Source organism: Garra rufa, chromosome 5 (assembly GCF_049309525.1).
Source record: "Garra rufa chromosome 5, GarRuf1.0, whole genome shotgun sequence".
Classification (NCBI taxonomy): domain Eukaryota; kingdom Metazoa; phylum Chordata; class Actinopteri; order Cypriniformes; family Cyprinidae; genus Garra; species Garra rufa.
The window spans coordinates 27538493-27565839 of record NC_133365.1 but is presented as its reverse complement, the minus strand read 5'-3'; the positions used below and the strand labels follow the sequence as shown (position 1 = coordinate 27565839).

Sequence of the window (27347 nt, the reverse complement as noted above, 5' to 3'; positions counted from 1 at the left end):
TTGTTGAATTGTTTTCACAAACTTTTGTTCTCTGCAGCAAAATGTCTTATATATATAATATAACATATACACACACGTTTGCTATATATTTTTTCACAGCATTCTTATTTGTGTGTTGTTACAATGACTAAATAACCTCTCCTTTGAATAAGCACAATACTAGTTATAAAATTTGGCAATTTCATGAAATCACAACCAATACTAGGATAGTATAATTTAAGTTAGAATTTAACCCTTGCAAAAGAAGTCCTACATAAACTGGCATACAATCAGACTCAGTGGGGATAGAAGTCAGAAAATGGCTTTTGAAACAAGTTTTACCTTGCTAAAAATTCAAAAAGAACATAACATCCACAAACAATCTTTTGAAAAACACTTTTTTTTTTACTTTTAAAAGGTGTCATATTTGTAAAATGCAACAATACTTGAAAAAATGCAAGAAAACTAAAATAATTTGAGATTAACATTACAGTAAAAATTACAGTATTAAAAGATATTTTCTAAACAGCAAATTCCTAATTTACAATATTTAAGAACATAGAGTCCCAGAACACTGAAGATTTGAGGTTTATGCTAAAAGATGGGCAGTACAAAGAATAAGTTACACCATTTGTTCAATATTTTTTGTGCAGTTTTTCTGATTCCATCCATGCTACATATTTACAAAATTTGATACTGGTTTTAGAAATTATATTGCTCTTTTAAATGGATAGCTTTTTTTTTTTTTGCTGCACAAGTTTGTGAACCACATATAATGTATGTACAGAAACACACGCGATCATAGATGCAAACATGCACAATAGCACATATGCATAGAGTATATGCAGATCATATAGGTGTGACTGTGCAAAGTGCCATAAAGCAGTGCAACAAACACAGAATGAAGTATTTCACTTTATGTATAAAAATGTACCTCACCTTAAGGTTTCATACATTAAAAAGTCAAAGATAAAAAATAGGTTATGATAACTAAAAACGTATCTCTGTAAAATTATCAGTAGAAGAAAGTAAGTGTCTACTGATCAATTTGCCAGATGAAAAAAATCTAGAAAATTATGTAGCAAAACATGCTGTGTATATAATGTAGTTAAAAATGGGTTAGTGCAGACAGAAAACTATAGCACAGACTCACTAAAACCTGAGTCAGCAATTCTTTCTCACAGCACCTGATCCTTTGATTTGTGGTTCTCCATCTCAATGCCCATGTCATCGTCATGTCTCCGGAATACACGCACAACAATATAAATGATGAGGATCAGGAGAACGATGCCAATGGATCCACCCACAGCTATTGCCAGAATTGCAATTTCAGAGAATGAGACTATAAGGAGAAAAGAGAGAGTATTCTTAATGGTTGACTGTCTTATTGAATGTTTATTTTATTCCATTTATTTTAAAGGGGTCGTGACATGAGAAATCAAATTTGCATTGATAATTTGTCTTTTAAGAGGTCTTTGTGCCACTCTGCAAGTTTTATACCTTAAAACGACTGTTCGGACTTCGAAACATGTTGTTTTGTAAACAAGGCACAGTGTCATGGAGAAATCACAAAGAACATTTGTTGAAAGATGTTACTAGATCTGAATGCAGCTGTATCACAAACTGTAAATAAATGATTTCATAATGCTTTGTCTGGAAATTACCAATTTTTTTTGTTGATCACGTTGTTAAAACACTCATGTGCAATAGCGAGGGGGCGTTGATGCTGTTTCCTATGCAATGACGTTAGCCAATCATAACAGTGACCAATTATTGAGAAGTCTTAAAGGCCATGTCCCTTAAAACAGGTCGTTTTAGACATGAGGATTGGTCAGAATGAGGATTGAAAATAATAATTGTTCCACTTTTTTTTCTGTGCAAAAAAATGTTATTAACATTATAAGTAAACCTCATGGAACATTATAAAATAATATAAAATCCATGTCATGTCATGTACAGTCAAGCCCAAAATTATTCATACCCCTGGCAAATTCTGACTTAAAGTTACTTTTATTAACCAGCAAGTTTTTTTTTTTTTTATCAGAAATTACACAGACGTCTCCCAGAAGATAATAAGACGATGTACAAGAGGCATCATTGTGGAAAAAATTATTACTCGTCTTTTATTTACATTTGAAAAAAAAAGCAGGATGTCCAAAATTATTCACACCTTTCTCAATAATCAATAGAAAAGCCTTTATTGGCTATTACAGCAATCAAATGCTTTCTATAATTGCTGACCAGCTTTTTGCATGTCTCCACTAGTATTTTTGCCCATTCATCTTTAGCGATGAGCTCCAACTCTTTCAGGTTGGATGGTCTCCTTGCCATCACCCTGATCTTTAGCTCCCTCCACAGATTCTCAATTGGATTTAAGTCAGGACTCTGGGCCACTGCAAAACGTTAATTTTTTTGTCTGCTAAGCATTTCTTCACCACTTTTGCTGTGTGTTTTGGGTCGTTGTCGTGCTGAAATGTGTGCCTTATCTGGAGAAGTGGTGTCCTCCTTGGTCTGCGTCCGTGGAACCCAGCGATGTGCAGTGTCCGTTGGACTGTCTGCCTTGAGATGTTGACACCAGCAGAGCCCAGGTTCATCAGGATGTCCTTGGTGGTGATCCTTGGATTCTTTTTTAACTCTCTCACTATCCTCCTGGCCAGCAAAGGTGTCACTTTTGGCTTCAGACCACAGCCTCTGAGATTTTTCACAGTGCGGAACATCTTTTATGTTTTAACTTTGCACTGTATCGACTGGAACTTCAAAACATTTAGATATGGTCTTATAGCCCTTTCCTGACTTGTGAGCAGTCACAATGCGTAGCCACAGGTCCTCAGTGAGCTCCTTTGTCTTAGCCATGACTGTCCACAAACCAACAGCAGAAAGCTTCTGTTTTTCACCTGTTGAGTTGATTAAAACAGCTGTTCCCAATTAATCAGGCTAATTGGGATGCTTTAGAACAGCTTGGACTATTTGGAATGGTACAGAACTTTGGATTTTCCCATAGACTGTGACAGTTTGCAAAGGTATGAATAATTTTGGACATGCCACTTTTTGTTCAAATGTAAATAAAAGCTGAGAAATATTTTTTTCCACAATGATGCCTCTTGTACATCGTCTTATCTTTTGGGAGAAGCTTGTGTCATTTCCGGTCACACAAACTTGCTGGTTGAATAAAAGTAACTTTAAGTCAGAATTTGCCAGGGGTATGAATAATTTCGGCTTGACTGTACATATTACTACTGTTATAATAATTATTACCAGTACTGGCAACTTATTTTATTTATTTTTCCTGTCACAGCTTTAATTGTATATACTGATGACTTTGCAATACTGTATGTAATAATTATAACTATAAAGTACTTCAAAACAAAATAAAGAAGGATGAGAAAATCTGTTTAAATAACAGGATGTAAAACTTTCTCAGAGAATAGCCAGTACCATAACACTCTCAGAGAAGACTGTCTGCTATTTTAGCCCAGCTGATTAGATACTTCTGTCCTTCAGCTGCTGGGATCAAAGAAAGAACACAGTATCCTACTCATACAACCTTCACCTTCGCCATATGGGTTTGGAAGGGCGAGTAAATGATTTTTCAAGCTAATTTTTCAAACAAGTATCACAGCATCTACTCTTACCTTTCTGAACAACTCTGAGGCTGATCTCGCCTGCAAAGCCCTGGAAGTCAGGAGGATTTCGGACTTGGCAGCTGTAGGTACCATTAAAGATGAACTGCACATTCTGCAGAGTGATGGATGCGTCACCCTTCATTACATCACCAGACCATACAGCGTGACCCTTAAATGTGCCTGCATCCGGGGGATATGCACGTCCATGATAGAGAAAAAACTATGACAGAGTAAAAAAGAAAGAGAGAGAAAAGATGAAAGTTAAATAGAAAGGAAGAACTTTTTGAATTAAATTGAGGTTGGAATTTGATTTAAAAAAACTGAAAGAAAGGAACAAGAGAGAGAAGAGGGGCAGAAGGAAAATTGTACTGAAGACTTTTGAACAGCGTTTTAAGTGCGCATGTCCTATACTCAGCCTCATTTCACCCAGTAGTAAATAAAGATTTTCAGATAAATTAACTCCACACCCATTTAGTCTCACCGATTCTTCTGCCGTCTTTCCAAGTGGTCGGAAGCTCCAGGATACAGAGACAGTTTCTTCGGAGAGTGGATGGGTAGATTTAAATGTACATTTGAGCCGTACATCTGTCCCATTGGCTGCTTCCAACTCTGAGGGTGTAAGCATCTCCATTCCCTCCACCTGATGTACACCTGATAACCATGAATTAACATGCTACTAAGAAAAGTAGGCTATATATGTGACAAAACAGCTCATTCCAACAACAATTTACATTCTCTCATCCTAAACTTGGCACTAAAATGTACACTCTCTAGAACCCCTGCCGCTTTAATATATATCCTTTCGAATGGTTGCTAATTATTATTATTATTAAAAATATTAAATGATGTGAATGACTTTCCCATGTGAAAAAGTAGTATCCATCCTTTTCTTCCTGTAAGAGTGGGTTTGTACATTTTATGGGTCTGGCCTCCAGTCTCATCCACGTCCATCTATTTTTAGCTGTACAAAACAACTTCTTTTGCTGCTTGATATTGCAATTTGGTGTCTTACTGTATTATTTTAATGTATTTTCTTATTAATTATGAGCACACTGGTTTGTAGTGCAAACAGTTTTACCGTTTACTGCGCATTGTTATTCAGCTAATAAACTGGAAGTATCACCCATAGGCTTACTTCTGCATTGAAGAATAAGGTCTACATGTCTTCTCACTGGAATGTGCTCTCTCCTTGGTTTGAGAAACGCACCCAACATGTTAAAACTCACATTTACTCTTGACTTACTATGACAGCTTAGGTCACAAAGGTCATTAGGACCCAACATCTACATGACCAATTTACAATTAAAGCATGTACTTTATTTTTCATCTTTAAACATTAGAAAATAATGAAGAATATTGTTTGAAACCTCTAGCTGAGAAAAATTACTTCATATCTGGATGTTTGGGGAAAGTTCCTGATAAGAGCTTGGGTTTGAACAACTCAGCCTTGAAGAAGTTTTGTTTTCTCTATGTGTGTGTGTGAATTAGTATCTGTCTGTGCAGGACCTGTGTCCTGGGAATACGCATATGGACATCTTCCATCAACCTGATGTATTGGTGGAAGATATATATACGTCTAGGGAGTGACATGTTGCGTGTGACTTCGAATCGCTCGTCACCTGACACCCATCAGAAATGTGTTTTTTTTAACTTTATGTACATTTGTTAAGTTTGTTTTTCGACATTCTAAAAAAATAAAGTACTGCTCACTGCAGAGCCAAATGGCCTCCAGCTCCACCTCTCTTGATGTCCAGCTCCACCTCTGAGTGAACAAATGGGTGGAGTTAAGGTTAGGGATAGGGTAAGGGGTAGGGTTAGGGTGTGGTTAGGTGTCTATCTCCACCCATTACCTCCAGCAAGGGGGAGCTGGAGCTCCAGCTCCTCCCATATGGCTCTGCAGCGAGCACCCTCTCTAAAAAATGCTGGGTTAGCCTGTTGGGTAATTTTTTGGGTTATTTTTAAAATGTTTACCCAGTTGCTGGGTAGTTTGTATAGATGCTAAAAAATGTTTTTTTTTTTTACACAAATTCTAGGTTCAGCTCGCTGGCTCATTTTATTAGGTTAATTTGTATGTTTAATCAGGTGCTGGGTAATTTTAATGATGCTAAAAAATGCTGGGTTATTTTTTTTACCCAAATGCTAGGTTCAGCTTGTTGGATCATTTTATTTGGTTATTTTTTTATTTTTTACCCAGATGCTGGGTATTTTTTTCTGTAACTTAGCTGCTGGGTCATGAACCCACTCACACACATACCCAGTGCTGGGTCAGTGTAACACAATGTTGGGTAATCTGTGCCAAACAGATTAGAATAGTATACATTCGTAAGTGGTCATTTGTGTTCTGTCCTGAGAGAAAACCTGACTGACAAGAAACTTCCTGAATGAATTGTATTACACTGTATTCCTTTCAAACTACCACTGTATAAACAGAAACCTTCTGTAGTCTCACAATCTTTCTTTTTTGTTTAAATGCATTACCCAGCGCTGGGTTGCCAAATAACCCAGAAATTGTTATTTTTAACCCAGCATTTTTAGAGTGTAGCCAATCAGAATTATTTTTTACCTAAATAATGAGGTAGTTAGTGACCTCTGTTAGGGTATAATTACTGATGTATCAATTGCGTACGCAGAGCGGCCTACGAACTCCTTGTGAGTGTTAAAGCTGACTTCTGCTGATGAACTTAGATGACATTTTTCTTCAGTTGATCGGATCTCTGACTTCTGGGGCCTCATTTATAAAGACTTGCGTAGAAACCATCCTTGATTTTATCTAAGAACTTTTCTGATTTGATCGTAAGAGCGATTCAGAGAAAACGAACGTACCACGAAATCCATGCGTACGCCAGTCATTCGGTTATAAATCACAAATGATCGTGGAATTGTGTGCAGCTGAATGTTCCGCCGTCGAAACGCCCCTGCTTAATTAATTAACATATAAAATGAGCTCATTCCTAAAGCAAAAACTCTGTGACAATGGCAAGAAAAAAGGAGCGCAAGAAATCAAATTATAGTGAGGCTGAACTATCTGCAATACCAGGCATTACCACAAGGAAACGGTCGTACGCCAAGCTGGAATCTGACGTGGAGATAAGTACTTTTCCACGTCAAAGACGGTTTTTATAAATCTGTACTTTGACGTGGATTTGATCGTACGAACACTCTAAGATCAAATCAGTGCGTAAGAAAGTTTTATAAATGAGGCCCCTGGTCTTTGTTCATCATATCTACTCCTTGGGTTTTAGCTGTAAATTCCCCTACAACCATAATGTTATTTCAAACGTCATGACAGATACTTGTCGTTGACACATTCATCTCATAACTCTCTTATCAGACCTGATCTAATTTACAGTACTGTATCAGTTCAGTACAATCAGGTGTAACAAAGCAAAACCTCTCACATGAAAGATACATAACCATTAAGTCATTTTAACCAGACATTGTAACCACCTTTTTTCCCGTAAGAGTGGGCGCAGCCATTTGTAAATTTTATGGGTCTGGTTTCCGGTCTCATCTGCGTCCAGCTATTTTTAGCTGCACAAAAACAACTCTTTTGCTGATTGTTCTTGCAAATTGTTGTGTCTTACAATATTTTTTAATGTATTATCTTAATTATGAGCACACTGGTTTGTAGTGCAAACAGTTTCACCATTTACTGCACATTGTCATTCTTCTCGTTATTTCCCAATAGCAGCTAATGAACCGGAAGTCTCACATATAGGCTTACTTCCGTGTTGAAGAAAAAGGTGGATAAAGAAATGTAAATAGACAAACGATAATACCTGCATCTAAATATCTACATAAACTACATTGTCCATGAACACGCTATTTTTGACTATCATGTTAAATCCCAACCTTTATGCACAACTGAATAGGTATAAAAATTATTCAGTACAATCTTGTGAGGGTTTCAACTTTTTAAACAGTGTTTTAATCTCCAGTCCTTCCCGCTAACAAATAATCACAACAATCTAAACCATTAAATCCATTTTACAGTAATACATGTTGGTAATAATGAATCAGCTTATACATCATTCAATCACCTGGAATTATTGCTGCACTGACATGTTCTGCACTAACTATACCGAAACTAATTATTAGGCATTAAGGTAAGGCTTTTACGGGTCCTGCTGTGGTCAGTGTGTTTAATTGTGCTTAAACCTAAGACTGCAGCCCATTAAATCTGTTTCACTAGGTCACTCTCCACTCACTGCAGTAGTAGGCCTACCTATATAGGCTGTTTGCAAATACATTTCGATTTTTATAGTATTATTTGTGTATTTCATTTTAGATGTTGTTTTTTTTTAAATACATTCCATTTCTTCCAATTGTTTCTACCTAGTTTTATCTACCTATATATGTAATCTTTCTTACTGCACCTGCTATCCACTTCAAGCTGCTGTAATGCCTGCATTAACCCCCCGAGGATCAATCTAATCTTGTATAATCTTATTTTATGAACGGCACCAGTGTAAATCTGATAAGTGCCGCAGAAAGGCACTAAAAATTAGTAATTAAACCATACTAGCTTGTTAAAGATTTACATTACTCTGAGACTACCCAAAGTATAATGTAACCACAGTAGTCTCAAATTGCCAAACATAGCAGGCAAAGAATCTTCCTAACACCACAAATAACTCGTTAAATTAAATATTTAAAAAACATCAAAACACATCAAACATTTCATATTTATTTCGAAATCAAATGTGGATTCAGGAAGTAGGAAACTCACCTGGCAAGACAAGCGCACATAGCGCAGGAAACAGGTAAAGCCAGACTCGACACATAGAAAAAATACTGAAGGAGCTATCAGAGCTCCTTTAAATGGTAGTAGCCCACTATTAACTCTATATCTAACCACTTACTGTCTATACATTTAATATCTAAGTATTAGTTGAACTTCGTACTCCTGAGCACAGCGGCCATGCTAAACCACTCAGACTATTTACTCTTCTCTATGTGTGAAAGGAGGAGGAGTTTTAAAAGGCGTCGCCAAAAACCTGTCGGGCAAAAGTCTACCTGCACTTCGGATTCCCACAAGTTTGTTTTCTTTTGTGTATCCAGTGCATGTCACTGCATGTTTGTCATTCATAGGCAGTGTAGCAACAACATCCATTTTAATCGAAAGTATAATTGACACAGTATCATTTCCCACTGGGATTCAAATGTTAGTTTCATTTGTCATTCTCTCTCGCTACAAATGTTACATATGTTCATTTTCTTAAAACTACAACGAAAATATTTGGTCTAACTCTAATTGTCTGTACTGAAATGCGCAATGACAGAAAGAATACTAAAATCAGGTGTGACATTATTTTTTATAATTTTTTTTTCTTTGCTTCCATCTTGTGGAATACTGAAAAATTGCAGTTGCAGGCGTTATGTTCAGGTGACGTCATTAAAAACGTTTCCCTACATTTTTTAGGCACAGACAAGCCTTTTCATCTCATAGTTATCAATACTGTAAATTAATCTGTCCTTCTTTTTTTGTAACAACATACAGGCAATTATAACAATTTAGATGCTTAGTTTTATTATCAAAGCGCTGTAGTTTTTTTATTGATTTTAATAACTGATATATTTGAACATGATCTTTCTAAAAAAAAGGGATAATTAAATACATTGCTTCAGTCCAGTAAATGTTTATATATTACTAATAATAGTGATGTTATTTTTATGTTCATTTTGTAAAAATAAGATTTCAAAAGCAATTAAGACACATGACCTGAAGGTTCAATGAACATATCAAACATACAAATACATTTACATTGATCAGATGCTTTAATCAAACATGCATTACAAATGGAATTTTTGTACTCTTTTTGAAATTTACCTACTACAGCATTTTAAAACTATAGTAACTACATGGTAAAACCCCCCTGTTAAACCAACATTCCCCAGTGTTTATATAATTCTCACAGTGATTCAGTTTGTTAACAGCAAATGTTCTTCATCACTCAATTAATCAACTAATTATCTCATTAACTTTTTACTATTTCAGTTCTACTTTTTTAAACACACTGGGGAGTGTTCGTTTAACAATGGGGGTTTTGCTGTGCACAAAATTTACCATGATTTCAAAAACTATGGTTACTATAGTCAAGGTTACCACAGTTCTACTCTAGTGTTTATACTTACAATTACTGCTTAATATTACTATAGTAGAACCATGGCATCACAACCATGGTTTGAACCAAAATGTTTACATATTCTGGCAACAAAGTAATGTTCATATGGCAATAGCTCAAAGATACAAGTCATGTTTTCAGTAAAAAAAAAAAAAAACACACACACACAAAATGATGCTATCCTGCAATATTATTAAAAGGTAAGTTTGCTGCTGTTACAATGTGGTGATATATGTAAATAAACAAAGTACATGATTGTTCTGAGACGCCCAATTTATTTGTCAGCAAAACTCACCTAGATGACTTAAAACACAGCATTTTGTCATTCTGATGATGCAAAACACGGCACATCATTTTGACAAATGACACACCATTTTCGTTATTCTGTAAAGTTTTGCTATCTGGTACACGTCTATCTAGGTCCTCGTAAACTAAGAGAAAGAGTAAACACTGTTCATTTAAAGGTACGAAAGAGGTTGTAACACGAAAGCAGATTGAAAATCTGTGAATTTACCCATAAAGGCAGTAATTACAATATAAGGATAATATTTGCCAGTTTTGTATGTCCAAGTCCATTTATAGTTGCCATCATGTGAAGTCTTCATGAGTGTTGGCGTCATCTCTCTTCTTTTTTAAGTAACCTTGGGATAGGCATCCCGAGACAGAAACAAGAAAGCAAAAGAAGAACAATTAGCATAGTTGCTGTTTATATTATTTAAGCCGATGATCAAGTGCAGTTTTCACTATTGCATCACATATAAGTACAAGGTTATGAGATGCGCTGTGTGAATGCTTGGCTAGAAAGACATGTTTTTATTGTAATCTAATCTAAAAGAGTGTGTCTGAGGCCCAAACAATATCAGAAAGACTATTCCAAAAAATCAGGAGTAAAAAATGAAAAAGTGCTATCTTCTTTAGTGGACTTTGATACATCCTTGATATTATCAGTAGTAGTTGAGTTTTGTGACCTTATTAGGGGCCAATCACCATAGGTGCTGTTGCCCCTATTTTTGCTTATTTAATTGTATTATATACTGATGCTTTGGCAATACTGTATTCATGAGTTCGCACTTACATACAATCAGACCGAGCACATAGTATGCATATTTGGTGCGTGGTCCCGAGGGAGGGCTCCTAGCTCGGAATACAGTAGTCAACATTTGAAGTGGATTAAAACCTTAATGTTGTACTAAAACCACAACAACACCCGTTCTTGTCTTGATGAACTGTTTTGATCACTTCAAATGTTGACTATATAGCCCAAACCAAGGGATCTCCCTTATCCCTAAGCTTGGATAAGAATAAGTAAAAGTGAGGAGTTGGGGTGGAGGGGGATGCCGGAAAATTTTCGTGGGACAGAGATGAGTTGGCTATATACATATTATTGTCCACTTATGCTGAATTGCTTGATCATCTAAATGTGCTCCTCCCAAACATTGTTAATAAAATATCATTAAAATAATTATGCCCGTAAAGTACTTCGGACCAAATAAAGAAGGGTGAGAAAAATCTGTCTGAAAAACAGGATGTGAAACTTTATCAGAGCATGGCCAGAAAATTCAATATCACTCACTATTGTTACTCTTACACTCTTGTTGTCTGTACCATAACCATCTCAGAGAAGACTGTCTGCTATTCTAGCCTAGCTGATTAGATACCTCTGTCCTTCAGCTTCTGGGATCAAAGAAAGACCACAGTATCCTACTCATACAACCTTCACCTCCACTGCCATACAGGTTTGGAAGGGCGAGTAAATTATTTTTCAAGTTCATTTTTCAAACAAGTGTCACAGCATCTGCTCTTACCTTTTTGAACAACTCTGATCTCGCCTGCAAAGCCCTGGAAGTCAGGCTGATTTTGGACTTGTCAGCTGCAGGTACCATTAAAGATGAACTTCACATTCTGCAGAGTGATGGATGTGTCACCCTTCATTACATTACACCAGACCATACAGTGTGACCCTTAAATGTTATTGCATCCAGCGGATATGCACACCTGTGGTGGAGCAAAAACTATGACAGAGTAAAAGAAAGAGAGAGAAAAGATGAAAGTTAAAAAGAAAAGGAAAGACTATGACCCACTTGAAATGAGGTTGGAATTGGGGTTTAAAAGAAGGGAAAGAAAGGAGTAAGAGAGAGAAGAGGGGCAGAAGGAAAATTGTATTGAAGGTTTTTGAACAATGCTTAAAGAGCGCATGGCCTGTACCAAGCCTCATTTCAATCAGTAAATAAAGATTTTCAGATAAATTAACTCCACACCTATTTAGTCTCACCAATTCTTCTGTCATCTTTCCAAGTGGTTGAAAGCTCCAGGATACAGAGACGCTTTCTTCAGAGAGAGGATGGGTAGATTTAAATGTACATTTGAGCCGTACATCTGTCCCATTGGCTGCTTCCAACACCGAGAACATAATTACCTCTATTCACCTGGTAACCATGGATTTACATGTTACTAAGAGAAGTATATAAGTGACACAAACAACTCGTTCCAACAACATTTTACATTCTCTAACCCTAAATTTGGCACTAAAATGTACATTCTCTGTGGTTTCAACCAAACATTGAAAGAGAGAACCATCAAGTTATCTCAAACTTCATGATACTTGTCGTAGACACATTCATGTCATAACTCTCTTATACTTGATCTAATTTACAATCGATTATCAGATTGGTACAGATGTTACAAAGCAAAAAATCTTAAATTTTTATTAATACTATATATAGAAATGTGAAAAAAGACAATATCTGCATCTAAATGTCTACATGAATTACATTGTTTATTCTACATGCCATATTTTGACAGTCATTGTAAATCCCAACCTTTACACACAACCGAATAGCTATGAAATACATTCAGTGCAATCTTGTGAGGGTCTTAAACCTTTTAGCTAGTTGATCTCCAGTCTTTCCAGTTAACAATTAGTCACAAGTTACAATCTGAACCATTAAAACCATTATACAGTATTACATGTTGGTAATAATGAATCAGCTCATACATCGTTCAGTCACATGGATCTATTGCTGCACTGACATGTTCTGACCTAACTATCCTGAACTAATTATATGGCATTAAGATAAAGCTTTCATGGGTCTGGTTTTGATCAATGTGTTTAACTCTGCTTAAACTGAGACTGCAACCTTTCCACCCATTAAATCTGTTTCACTAGGTCACTCTCCACTCACTGCAGTAGTAGGCCTACCTATATAGGCTATTTGTAAATACATTTAGAGTAGTATGTTTTGTGTATTTCATTTAAGATTTTATTTCTTCAAATTGTTTCTACCTATCGTTAATCTTGCACTGCATTATCCACTTCAAGCTGCTGTAATGCCTGCATTAACCCCCTGAGGATTAATCTAATCTTGTATAATCTTATTTTATGAACGGCACTACAGTGTAAATCTGATAAGTGCAGCAGAAAAACTATAAAAACGAGTAAAGTGGTTAAACAATACTAGCTTTTGTATTTGTTACATACAGACAAATGTTACATACAGTTGTCCTGTCGGTCATTATACGGGACTATAATTAAAATGTTTAGTCTAACTCTGCTTGTCTGTCCTGACATGCACAATTACAGAAAGAATTCTAAAATCATGTTTGACATTTTTTTTGTTTTTTTTTTTACTCTGCTGCCATCTTGTTGAATATTGAAAAATTGCTGCCGCAGCCTCTGGTTCAAGTGACGTCATTAATAAACCTATCCTTAAATTATTTAGGCACGTACAAGCATTTCCATCTCGTAGTTACCCAGGTAAAAAAAAAGTGCACTAAAACACACTTTATTTAAGTATACTTAGTACACTTTTCAGTAATGTACTAAAAGTGCTCTATTTTCGCACACTAATTTTGTACTTATTGTACTAAAAAATAGTATTAAGTATATGTTAAGATAAACTTAATACCATCTAAGTGTACTTAAATGTGCTATTTTGAGACACCATGAAATTGAACTAAAATGTGCTTTTAACATACTATATCTGTATTTAAAAATATATATTTAGTTACAACTAGAAATACACTTGAACCCTACTTTTAAACATTTATAAATATATTTATGACTAATTTAAAGTATAACAATAATATATTAAAAGAATATACAAAGTGTGAAAAAAGTGTGCTAAAATACAATTTAAGTACACTTAGTGCACTTCCCTAATGTACTTAAAGTGCTCTATTTTCGGGCACTGATTTTGTACTTAATATACTAAAAGTTATTCTTAAGTACTCCTTAAGATAAACTTAAGATCATCTAAGTGTACTCAACTGTGCTATTTTGAGACACCATGAAGATGAACTAAAACGTGCTTTTAACATACTATCTCAGCATTTCCAAAAATGTATTTTGTTACCACTTATAATACAATTGAAACATATTTCATAAACCTTTAAATATACTAATTATACATAAAAAATAAACTTACTGATTATTTAAAATACAATAATAATATATAACAAATGTATACAAGGCGTATTTATAATGTATTGCCCACATGTTTTTATTAATAAAAAATACACTTATTAATTATTTAAAATACATGAATAATATATAAAAAAATGTATACAAAGCGTATTTATAATGTATTGGCCACATATATTCATTAATAAAAAATACATTTGTTGATTATTTAAAATACATGAATAATATATGACAAATGTATACAAAGCGTATTTATAATGTATTGCCCAAATATTTTTATTAATAAAAAATACACTTGATGATTATTTAAAATACATGAATAATATATAATAAATGTATACATAGCGTATTTATAATGTATTTTTTATTAATAAAAATATGTGGGCAAGACATTATAATTACGCTTTGTATAAATTTATTATATATAATTGATATATTTTAATTAATTAATAAGTGTATTATAATGAATAAAAATGTATGGGCAATACATTATAAATACGTTGTCACGAAATGTGTAGGAAAGCAAAAAATAACGTCTTCAATAAAAAGTCTTCAATAAATCCTCAGGCAGAGTAACAATAGACAGGAATGGCGGGAGAAGACGCGCACACAACGAAGGAACATAGGTGTAACGCTTGTAGCCGGACAAAGAAACAAGGAAATCAAACAAACTTATAAAGGGGAGATAATTACAACATCAGGTGGAGGGGATCACACTAATGAGCAGGAAGACCAAAAAAGGGCATGGGAGAAACCAAACAGACAGTCCAATGGGGGAAACACTGGGAAAAACCAAGACAAACAGTCCAAGGGCGTGACATACACTTTGTATACATTTATCATATATTATTCATGTATTTTAAATAATCAGTAAGTTTATTTTTTATGTATAATTAGTATATTTAAAGGTTTATGAAATATGTTTCAATCCTATTAGAAGTGGTAACAAAATACATTTTTTGGAAATGCTGAGATAGTATGTTAAAAGCACATTTTAGTTCATCTTCATGGTGTCTCAAAATAGCACAGTTGAGTACACTTAGATGATTTTAAGTTTATCTTAAGATATACTTAAGAATAACTTTTAGTATATTGAGTACAAAATTAGTGGCCGAAAATAGAGCACTTTAAGTACATTAGGGAAGTGCACTAAGTGTACTTAAATTGTATTTTAGCACACTTTTTTCACACTTTGTGTATTCTTTTAATATATTATTGCTATACTTTAAATTAGTCATAAATATATTTATAAATGTTCAAAAGTAGGGTTCAAGTGTATTTCTAGTTGTAACTAAATATATTTTTTTAAATACAGATATAGTATGTTAAAAGCACATTTTAGTTCAATTTCATGGTGTCTCAAAATAGCACAGTTGAGTACACTTAGATGGTATTAAGTTTATTTTAACATATACTTAATACTATTTTTTAGTACAATAAGTACAAAATTAGTGTGCGAAAATAGAGCACTTTTAGTACATTACTGAAAAGTGTACTAAGTATACTTAAATAAAGTGTATTTTAGTGCACTTTTTTTAACCTGGGAGAATTACCACACTCAAAATCAGTTTAAGTGTTAGTGCTAATAATGCATTCACATTAAGTGTACTTTAGTACAACTTTTGAGAAAATGTACTTCTACTACAATACATTACTAATAGATTTTTAATAAAATCAATTTAATGTAAACTTAAAATTACCACACTCAAAATCAATTTAAGTGTTAGTGATAATGCATTCACATTAAGTGTACTTAAGTACAACTTTTGGGAAAATGTACTTCTACTACAATACATTACTAATATATTTTTTATATATTAACTTATTTTAAACTCAGGATTAGTATGTAAACAGTGTACTAAAAATCAAGTAATGTTTAAAGCATTTAAAGCACACTTTTGAAAAACACACTAATAAAACTCTTTTGGATGTTTTTTCTGTAGTGTACTTTATTGTAGTACACTAAAAATTTATTTAAGTATTACTGGTATTTAGTATACTTTTGTCAAGTGTACTAAAGTCCTACTGAAGTATAAACATACTTTTAATTAGTATATTTATAGTGTATAACCATCAAACTTTTATTTAACACACAAAAAAAACAATGTACTAAAAATGTATTTGCGGGTATTTAAGTGTATTTTAATTGCATTTAAGTATTTTTTTTTTTTCACCTGGGTATGAATACTGTAAATGGATCTGTCCTTTTCTCGTGCATAGAGATGTACCAGTTGTAACAACATCCAGGCAATTATAACAAAGCTTTGTAGTATTTATTAATTTATACTTGCTTACATTTTAACATGATCTTTCTTCAAAAAATATATATGTGTGGATAATAAAGTATTGAAGCAATAAAGAAGTTGCTTCAGTCCAGTATGTTAAAATATTATTAACAATATTTTATTTCTAAGTTGTTTTCAGAGCAGAAAGAAACATGTACAGGTGCGGGTAATATAATTGGAATATCTTCAAAAAGTTTATTTATTTCACTAATTCCACTCAAGAAGTGAAACTTGTATAATGTATACATTCATTCCACACAGACTGATATATTTCAAGTGTTTATTTCTTTTAATTTTGATGATTATAACTGACAACTAATGAAAACCCCAATTCAGTATCTCAGAAAATTCGAATAATACTTAAGACCAATACAAAGAAAGGATTTTTAGAAATCTTAAAGTGCCCCTATTATGCCTTTTCAAATATGATATTTCATGTAGTGTGTCATGTAGCTGTATGTGAACATAAACTATCTGCAAAGTTGTGACGCCGACAGTGCACTATAAATGAAGTTTTTGTCTAACAAAAAAAAGAGTCGGCTCACATTCGCCTAAACGAGTCGTCAGCAATTCGAATCTTTTTTCTGTAACGGCCACACGTCACGAGCTACACATTTGCATAATGTCCGCCCACGTTCAATTTCGCGAACAACTTGCCCGCCCACAAACAGTAGGCCTACCATTTTCACGTGGATTAACGTTACATCATGTCAAGAAGACGCCCTGCGAGTGAATTTGTTTTATATGCCCTTCCGAAAGATGAAACTACCAAGGATGAGTGGTTAACATTAATTTTTTCAACACCTCAGCAGTCCAATGCCAATCTTGTGTTGTGTTCGCGTCATTTTACTGATGACTGTTTTTCCAATCTTGGGGAGTAACGTTACAACGCGAGATTCACCAAACGCTTGGTTTTAAAAAATGGATCAGTGCCCAGTTTATTTGGACAGGCTTGCTCCTCTGAACTTCTACCTGTAAGTATGATTAATAATTGATGATTGTATTTTCTAGCGATTGTTCAAAATACGTCTTTGTGTACGTTATGGTGTGTAACAACCCCGCACATGTCTTGGTAACCGGCTAACTTGCGTTTCTGTAGTTCTGTTGTTCAGCTGTGAGTGCAATGTAGTCTAAAAATTGTGATTGATGCAGCTTGACTGTCTGTCTGCCTTATTAGTTTAAGTAATGATAATGATAAACGATGGCTTAACGCAGTGTTATGGGTTGTATGTTACAGTGTTGAAGTTCACAACGTAGAGGTGTGCCCGGTTCGCTTACAAAAGCAAATTGCAAGCACTTCCCACAGTTATAATATGACACCCACTGAGAAACGTCCTGCTCCAGTCGTGCTTGCAAAACAGTTTCTTGTCTATGGCCACTTCAACCGTTTCATCGTCAGACTCCGGCTCGAATTGATAGGGTAAAATCGAGGCTATCTTTTCTACGCATTAACAGGTCTCCACAGCTGTCATTCAGTTATGCCAATGGGCGTTTCGTTTTGCGCTGAAGCGGTAGACCAATCCAAAAGGACTGCACCATCTGACCAATCACAGCAGTGAGGGCTCACGGAAAGGAGGGGTTTAGAGAGACTGATTCTTCGAACTGCTTCACACGAGTCGTTTACGAATCATTTAGAAACGGGGTAAAATTAAATCTAATTTTTGAGAAAACTAAAGTGTTTTTTGAACTTGCATACATGTAAACCTGTTTTAAGAGACTATTACAACAATATTAACTACCTTTAACATGGCATAATAGGGGCACTTTAACCAACTGAAAAGTATGAACATGAAAAGTATGAGCATGTACAGCACTCAATACTTAGTTGTGGCTCCTTTTGCCTGAATTACTGCAGCAATGCAGCGTGGTATGGAGTCGATCAGTCTGTGGCACTGATCAAGTGTTATGAGAGCCCAGGTTGCTTTGATAGTGGTCTTCAGCTCTTCTGCATTGTTGGGTCTGGCATATCGCATCTTCCTCTTCACAATACCACATAGATTTTCTATGGGGTTAAGGTCAGGCGAGTTTGCTGGCCAATTAAGAACAGGGATACCATGGTCCTTAAACCAGGTACTTGTAGCTTTGGCACTGTGTGCAGGTGCCAAGTCCTGTTGGAAAATGAAATCTGCATCTCCATAAAGTTGGTCAGCAGCAGGAAGCATGAAGTGCTCTAAAACGTCCTGGTATACAGCTGCATTGACCTTGGACCTCAGAAAACACAGTGGACCAACACCAGCAGATGACATGGGACCCCAAATCGTCACTGACTGTGGAAACTTTACACTGGACCTCAAGCAACGTGGATTATGTGCCTCCAGACTCTGGGACCCTGATTTCCAGAGGAAATGCAAAATTTACTTTCATCAGAGAACATAACTTTGGACCACTGTCTTTAGGCGAGACGCTTCTGACACTGTCTGTTGTTCAAGAGTGGCTTGACACAAGGAATGCGACAGCTGAAACCCATGTCTTGCATACGTCTGTGGTTCTTGAAGCACTGACTCCATCTGCAGTCCACTCTTTGTGAATCTCTCCCACATTTTTGAATGGGTTTTATTTCACAAATCTCTCCAGGGTGCGGTTATCCCTATTGCTTGTACACTTTTTTTCTACCACATCTTTTCCTTCCCTTCACCTCTCTATTAATGTGCTTGGACACAGAGCTCTGTGAAGAAGCCAGCCTCTTTTGCAATGACCTTTTGTGTCTTGACCTCCTTGTGCAAGGTGTCAATGGTCATCTTTTGAACAACTGTCAAATCAGCAGTCTTTCCCATGATTGTGTAGCCTACAGAACTAGACTGAGAGACCATTTAAAGGCCTTTGCAGGTGTTTTGAGTTAATTAGCTGATTAGAGTGTGGCACCAGGTGTCTTCAATACTGAACCTTTTCACAATATTCTAATTTTCTAACATAACATCGGTGAAGACCGACGGGGGTAAAGACTGCGACTTGTCCTGCGCGACTTATCAGAGCAACGAAACCGACAACGCACGTAAGTATTCCTTTCCTTTACTTTTCTCTTCTTTCTGTCCTCCTCTATCATGTGTTTCCAATTCATTCCGGTGGTCTCTACACATCGCTCTAACATCACACGCACACGTCAACGCAATCTTTCTAACCTGCGTCCTATCGACACCTCTTCCACTGAACCTTTCTCTCTCACGTTTGGGCTCTGGAACTGTCAGTCAGCTGTCAACAAAGCTGACTTCATTTCAGCCTTTTCTTTGCAATCTGGCCTGAGCATCCTAGGCTTGACTGAGACCTGGATTCGTCCAGAAGACTCAGCAACCCCAGCCGCTCTGTCTAATAACTTCTCCTTCTCTCACACACTTCCATTTACTCCTAGCTTCATTTGATCTAAAACGCATTATCACTAGGCTACATACACTCATAAATCTGGCAACCAACTTGATCTCATTTACACACGCAATCGTATTACAGACAACATCTTGGTCAAACCCCTACACATCTTTGACCACTTCTTCATTACACTTAACCTACATCTTGCTATTTGTGCGCCCCCAACCCCTCTACCTGTTACTTTTAGACGAAACCTATGCTCTCTCTCACCCTCCCACCTTTCTTCCTTAGTATGATCCTCTCTTCCCTCTCCAACCCACTTCTCATACCTGGGTACTAATGCAGCAACCGACACCTTATGCTCCACTCTTACTTCTTGTCTAGATGATATATGCCCTCTCTCCTCCAGGCCAGCACGGGCTGCTCCTTTGAACCTTTGGTTATCCGATGTTCTTCATGAGCATCGGTCCAAACTTAGGGCAGCCGAGAGAAAATGGCACAAATCTAAGGATCCATCTGACTTGAGTATGTATCATGTATCTTTCTCCACCCAAGTCCATACTGACAAATCTTCATACTTCCACAACAAGATCAACAATGCTCCGGACACACGCAACCTTTTCCAAACTTTTAATTCACTGCTCTGTCCCCCTCCACCACCTCCCACCACTTCTATAACAGCTGATGATTTCGCCACATTCTTTACAGACAAAACTACATCTATCAGTAATAAGTTCTCAGCTCCACACACACAGGAACTAAAATTGATGACACCCACGGCTGAAACTCCCCTCTTCTCCTTCTGTCCCCATTCTGAGGCAGAAGTAACCAAACTTCTCCTCTCCAGCCATCCGACGACATGTCCTTTAGATCCCATCCCCTCACACCTTCTCCAAGCAATCTCTCCTACAATCCTACTAGCGCTCACACACATCATCAACACTTCTCTTCTCACAGTCACTTTCCCCACTACATTTAAGCAGGCCCGGGTAACCCCAAAAATCCTACACTTAACACTTCACTCATAGACAAATACAGACCTGTCTCTCTCCTTCCATTCATAGCAAAAACATTGGAATGAGCTGTTTTCAACCAGCTATCTTTATTTCTCTCACAGAACAATCTATTGGATGCTAACCAGTCAGGGTTCAGGAGTGGCCATTCAACTGAGACTGCGCTACTGTCTGTCACTGAAGCCTTGCGGACTGCAAAAGCTGATTCCAAATCATCAGTACTCATCTTGCTGGACCTATCTGTAGCTTTTGACACGGTGAATCATCAGATCCTCCTGTCCACCCTCTCATCGCTGGGCATCACAGGGACTTCACTTCGCTGGTTCAAATCCTACCTCTCTGGTAGGTCTTTCAGGGTGGCCTGGGGAGGGGAGGTATCCAAAACTCATCAACTGGTCACTGGGGTTCCTCAGGGATCAGTTCTTGGACCCCTCCTCTTCTCCATATATACCACATCTCTGGGTCCCATCATACAGGTGCATGGCTTCTCCTACCATTGCTATGCTGATGACACACAGCTCTATCTTTCATTCAAACCAGATGATCCATCGGTAGCTGCACGGATCTCAGGCTGCCTGGCAGATATCTCTGCATGGATGAAGGCAGGGGCGGACTGGCCATCGGGAGAACCGGGACAATTCCCGGTGGCCTGGCAGCTAAATTGGCCCGCTGCCATTTTTTTTATATATTTTATTTTCATATATACATATTGTTGTTGTTGTTGTTTCTGTTGCCTGCCAAATGTATTAAAGTGAGTATTTCCAAATTCGCCATTCAATAATAATACTCTAATAAATCGTAATCCGGTTTGTCTTGACTGACAACACAATTCGCCGCACGCACGCTCCGCCCATCCGCGCGTCCGCCAAAAGAATGCAAGACTCGAGAATGGAGCGCCCAGGTGGAGCAGAGGGTCGAAACTGTCCTGTTCAGTACTTCATTTACAGGTCAGATACATCTGTAAATAGACTATTGTAGTTTTGTTTTCTTAGTCAAGCATTAAACTGCTTGCAAATATTATCAATAGCAGCCAGTTTGCTGCAAAATTAACAAAATGGCATAATTTTGTAAAGAGTAGGAATTTAGCAGACAAATATTCACATTGTTTTATAACACGTTTAGAGGCTAGCTAAGGCTAACAACAATACAACCCTTACAAAAATTAACCATGTTTTCACTAAAAACCAAAAACCATTGTTACTATAGTTAAACTATGGTAACCACAAATTAAAAAAGGTTTTGCTACACTTTATGGTATTTGTAGTAAAACTCTGGTTATACAAATTGTAATCAAAATGCCACAAAAAAAAAAAAAAAAAACACAGTTACTACTACACTTTCACCATAGGCCTAATTAAACCATGGTTAATTTTCCTAAGGACAAAACATGACCCATGATAATGCAAAAAAAAAATTCAGTATTAGGATTTTACTAAAGATATATTCAAGATGTAGCTATTATTGTAGGCCAACAGTTTTGACATTTGGGCAAGATAAAACAATAGCACATGGTCCTAATGTAATACTTACATTTTTATAAAAAGGTAAATGGAAGTTGAAGAGATAATCTTTAATTATTTTGCGTGGCACCAGCCAATGGATTATACTTTTTATGTGATAATAATAATGGCTTTACAAAAAAAAAATATTGTCCATGGTTTCAGAATTTGTTGTGGGTTTTTGGGATGGCCTGGATGAGTGTGAGATTTCCCGGCCTGAAATTTTGTCCCAGTCCGCCCCGGGATGAAGGAACACCATCTACAGCTCAATCTAGCAAAGACTGAGCTCCTTGTCTTTCCCGCCACTCCAACTTTACAACATGACTTCTCCATCCAGTTAGGTTCATCAACAATTACCCCATCGACTTCAGCCAGAAATCTTGGTGTAATCTTTGATGACCAATTGACTTTTAAAGACCACATAGCTAAAACTGCTCGATCCTGCAGGTTTGCATTGCACAACATCAGAAAGATCAGGCCCTTCCTATCAGAGCATGCTGCACAACTCCTCATCCAGGCCCTGGTCATCTCCAGGCTGGACTACTGCAATGCTCTTTTAGCCGGTCTTCCAGCATGTACAATCAGACCTCTACAAATGATTCAGAATGCAGCAGCACGGCTGGTCTTCAATGAGCCCAAGAAGGCCCATGTCACACCTCTCTTCATATCCCTGCACTGGCTACCGGTTACGGCTCGCATCAAATTCAAGACACTGATGCTGGCATATAGGACAGCCACCGGCTCATCACCTGCTTACCTCCATTCACTACTTCGAATCTACACTCCCTCCAGAAGTCTGAGATCCTCTAGTGAAAGACGCCTCATTGTACCACCACAGAGAGGCATGAAATCACTGTCCAGAACATTCTCGTTCAACGTACCTGCCTGGTGGAATGATCTTCCCACCCCTATCCGGAATGCAGACTCCTTAACTCTCTTCAAGCGACTGCTGAAAACCCATCTTTTTCGACACAATTTGACTCAATAAAAAAAAAAAAAAAAAAAAACCTTGTTCTCCTCTCTTTCTTGATCTTCCCTTTCTAGCCTGTACTCATCTAACAATGCCTAACTTCCTATGTTGATCTGCCTCCTTAGGATGAATCACTTGTTGTATTCCCAATTGTAAGTCGCTTTGGATAAAAGCATCTGCTAAAATGAATAAATGTAATGTAAATGTAAATGTAAATACTGAATTGGGGGTTTCATTAGTTGTCAGTTATAATCATCAAAAAATAAATAAACACTTGAAAAAATATCAGTCTGTCTGTGTGGAATAAATGTATACATTAAACAAGTTTCACTTCTTGAATGGAATTAGTGAAATAAACTTTTTGAAGATATTCTAATTATATGACCAGCACCTGTACTATAACCTCATGCAGGACATTTTTTGAAAAAAAGTATGAACTATCAATCCAACGGCAGGAAATAAATGTTGTGTACGTTTTTCAGCAACGTTTTAATTATGTTCATTAACAGTTTTGGAGGTAACGCATTAAAAGTAATGCAAGTTACGTAATCAGATTACTTTTAACTAGTAAAGTAACGCATTACTTTTTAATTTACAAGAAAATATCGGTAACACTTTACAATAAGGTTATATGAATTAGCATTAGTTAATGCATTAGTTAACATGAACTAAGCATGAACAACAACTCTGTTCAGCATTAGTTAACATTAGTTAACTTAGAAGTTTATTAATGCATTTATTCATGTTAACAACTGAATTAATTAATGTTAGTTAATACATTAGTTAACACGAACTAACCATGAACAACAACTCTGTTCAGCATTAGTTAATCCTAGTTTACGGTAACTTACACGTATAGTAATGCATTTATTCATGTTAACAACTGAATTAATTAATGTTAGTTAATGCATTAGTTAACATGGACTAACAATGAACAAGGCATCTGTTCAGCATAACTTAATCTTTGTTCATGTTAGCTTATTCATATATTAATGTGTTAGTTAATGCATTAGTTAGCATCAACTAACAATGATCAACTCCACTGTTCAGGATTACTTAATGTTTTGTTAATGTTAATGTATACATTTACTAATGCATCTCTTTACATTAACAGATTAATTAGTTAACATTGTGGTTAATGCATTAGTTAACATGTACTAAAAATGAACAAGGCATCTGTTCAGTATTACCTAATCTTTGCTCATGTTAACTTATTAATATACTAATGTGTTTGTTCATGCATTATGCCTATTCCTGTAAATAACTGTATTTAATTAGACTACATACAGTATATACACATATGTTTATGTACTAGCTAACACACACAATGGATAAACAATACTACCTCCCCATTTGGGCTATTGGTAAACTTGGAAACCATCTAAACATCATCATAATGTTTCTCATGTTTGTAAACTCTTTATTAACATGACTTACCATTAACAATGTATTTATTAAGGGAATTTGTGAACCTTATTGTAAAGTGTACACTAGTCCAACATTAAATAACATTTAACCAACATTTGTAAACTCTTTATTAACATGACTTACCATTAACAACGTATTTATTAAGGGAATTTGTGAACCTTATTGTAAAGTGTACACTAGTCCAACATTAAATAACGTTTAACCAACATTTGTAAACTTTTTATTAACATGACTTACCATTAACAATGTATTTATTAAGGGAATTTGTGAACCTTATTGTAAAGTGTACACTAGTCCAACATTAACTGATGTTTTACTAACATTTGTAAACTCTTTATTAACATGATTTAGACATACCACTTACAAATAATAAACAAACAAACAAACAAAAAATAGATTTAACAGTTTTGTTCCCATGTGACAGCACACTAACAAACACTGATTAATACTGTAAACAAACGTGACTTCAAACAAATGGCGGACGACGTGCAAGAAGAAATTGTGATAATAATATGTGGATATCTTTTATTTACCGAACGTTCGTGAGGTTAAAAAAATGTTTAGATTCAGTCGTGGAGACTGTGTGAACCACGAGAACTTTGTATGTTATGGCGCGAACAATGCTTCCGTCTTCAGTCAGCTCGTTTTCTGATTGGAAATCATTTAATTCCACGTGACTATCTACTGAGCGCGCGCACGTTTGTTGTTGTGGAGTTCGGCGGCAAAATCGCCCGCGGGAACAGAATGGATCCGACCTAGTAAAACACCGCGTGATATAACGGATTTACTGGCTTGGAAAGCGGGATAGAAATGGTCTTCTTGGAAGACTTTTCAATGACATTCATCGAAAATAGCAGCTTTAAAACGCAAAGGTGATTACCAACTATTTGTCCAGCTTAACCTGAGCATGCTTGCTCACTTCCAGTTACATTAGGAGAAACACCTCCTTCTTCGCTAAGTTTATTTATTTATTTTTGTTTTGTTTATTTAATGAATTGATTATATAATGTAAATGTATATAATGCATACCACAAATATGTAATAATATAATATGTAATAAAGTTGAAAATCTAAGTGTCACGTAAAGGATAAGGGTCTGGGTCCAAATGCAGGGTAAGTAAGATATATTTAATAAACACAAAATAAACATAAACCAAAAAGCCAACACGGCACAAAAACTAATAACCAGAACACAAAATAACAAAACCAAGAACAAGATCAAAAGGCCAGGGAATCAAGAACACAAAAGTACATAACAGACACAAGACAATGCAGACATGAATGCGGAGTGAGTAGTGGAATCTCTTATAGTCCAGATAGTGATTGTGAACAGGTGTGCGTGTAATCAGTGATAACGACAAGGACAGGTGAATGCTATCAGAAGTGCAGTGCAGGAAAGGGAAAACAGCGACCTCAGGTGGCTGAGGGAAGCCCCACAGCCCAGATCATGACAGTACCCCCTCTCAAGGGAACGGCTTCCAGACGTTCCCAAAACAAAAAAAAATCTGGAGGGAGGAGGAACGGTGGAAGGTGCATCAGGGGGAGGGATGGCGGGCCAGGCCCGTGCAGCGGAGGAACGTGAGTGGACACTGCCGCCAGAGGAACGTGAGCTGACCTCGCCGCCAATGGAACAAGAGCTGGCCTGGCCGCCAGTGGAACGTCCGCGGGCCCCGCAGCCAGAGGAATGCGAGTTGGCCCTGCAGCCAGGGGAACAGGAACAGAGAACGCGGTCACCGGCGCGTCCGGAACAGAGAGAGCGGTCAACACCGCGTCAGAAACAGAGAGAGCGGTCACCGCCACGTCAGGAACAGAGAGAGCGGTCACCGCCGCGTCAGGAACAGAGAACGCGGTCACCGCCGCGTCAGGAACAGAGAGAGCGGTCACCGCCGCGTCAAGAACAGAGAACGCGGTCACCGCCGCGTCAGGAACAGAGAGAGCGGTCACCGCCGCGTCAGGAACAGAGAGAGCGGTCACCGCCGCGTCAGGAACAGAGAGAGCGGTCACCGCCGCGTCAGGAACAGAGAGAGCGGTCACCGCCGCGTCAGGAACAGAGAACGCGGTCACCGCCGCGTCAGGAACAGAGAGAGCGGTCACCGCCGCGTCAGGAACAGAGAGCGCGGTCACCGCCGCGTCAGGAACAGAGAGCGCGGTCACCGCCGCGTCAGGAACAGAGAGCGCGGTCACCGGCGCGTCAGGAACAGAGAGAGCGGTCACCGCCGCGTCAGGAACAGAGAGAGCGGTCACCGCCGCGTCATGAACGGAGAGAGCGGTCACCGCCGCGTCAGGAACGGAGAGAGCGGTCACCGCCGCGTCAGGAACAGAGAGCGCGGTCACCGCCGCATCAGGAACAGAGAGCACGGTCACCGCCGCGTCAGAAACAGAGAGAGCGGTCACCGCCGCGTCAGGAACAGAGAGAGCGGTCACCGCCGCGTCATGAACAGAGAGAGCGGTCACCGCCGCGTCATGAACAGAGAGAGCGGTCACCGCCGCGTCAGGAACAGAGAGCACGGTCACCGCCGCGTCATGAACAGAGAGAGCGGTCACCGCCGCGTCAGGAACAGAGAACGCGGTCACCGCCGCGTCAGGAACAGAGAGAGCGGTCACCGCCGCGTCAGGAACAGAGAGCGCGGTCACCGCCGCGTCAGGAACAGAGAGCGCGGTCACCGCCGCGTCAGGAACAGAGAGCGCGGTCACCGGCGCGTCAG

General features: G+C 37.4%; 1 protein-coding gene and 1 pseudogene across 1 annotated transcript; both read right to left on the bottom strand.

The window, feature by feature from the left end:
- Positions 1-363: 363 nt before the first annotated feature.
- LOC141335540 (myelin protein zero-like protein 2) lies at positions 364-8546 on the bottom strand. Its single transcript, XM_073841039.1, has 4 exons — positions 8332-8546; positions 4084-4253; positions 3612-3822; positions 364-1321 (listed from the first exon to the last, which is right to left on the bottom strand). Exons 1-4 carry the CDS (start codon positions 8384-8386, stop codon positions 1158-1160), a joined length of 600 nt encoding a protein of 199 aa, XP_073697140.1. The 5' UTR covers positions 8387-8546; the 3' UTR covers positions 364-1157.
- Positions 8547-10315: 1769 nt separating this feature from the next.
- Positions 10316-12137, bottom strand: LOC141334809 (myelin protein zero-like protein 2; annotated as a pseudogene).
- Between the last annotated feature and the right edge of the window lie 15210 nt (positions 12138-27347).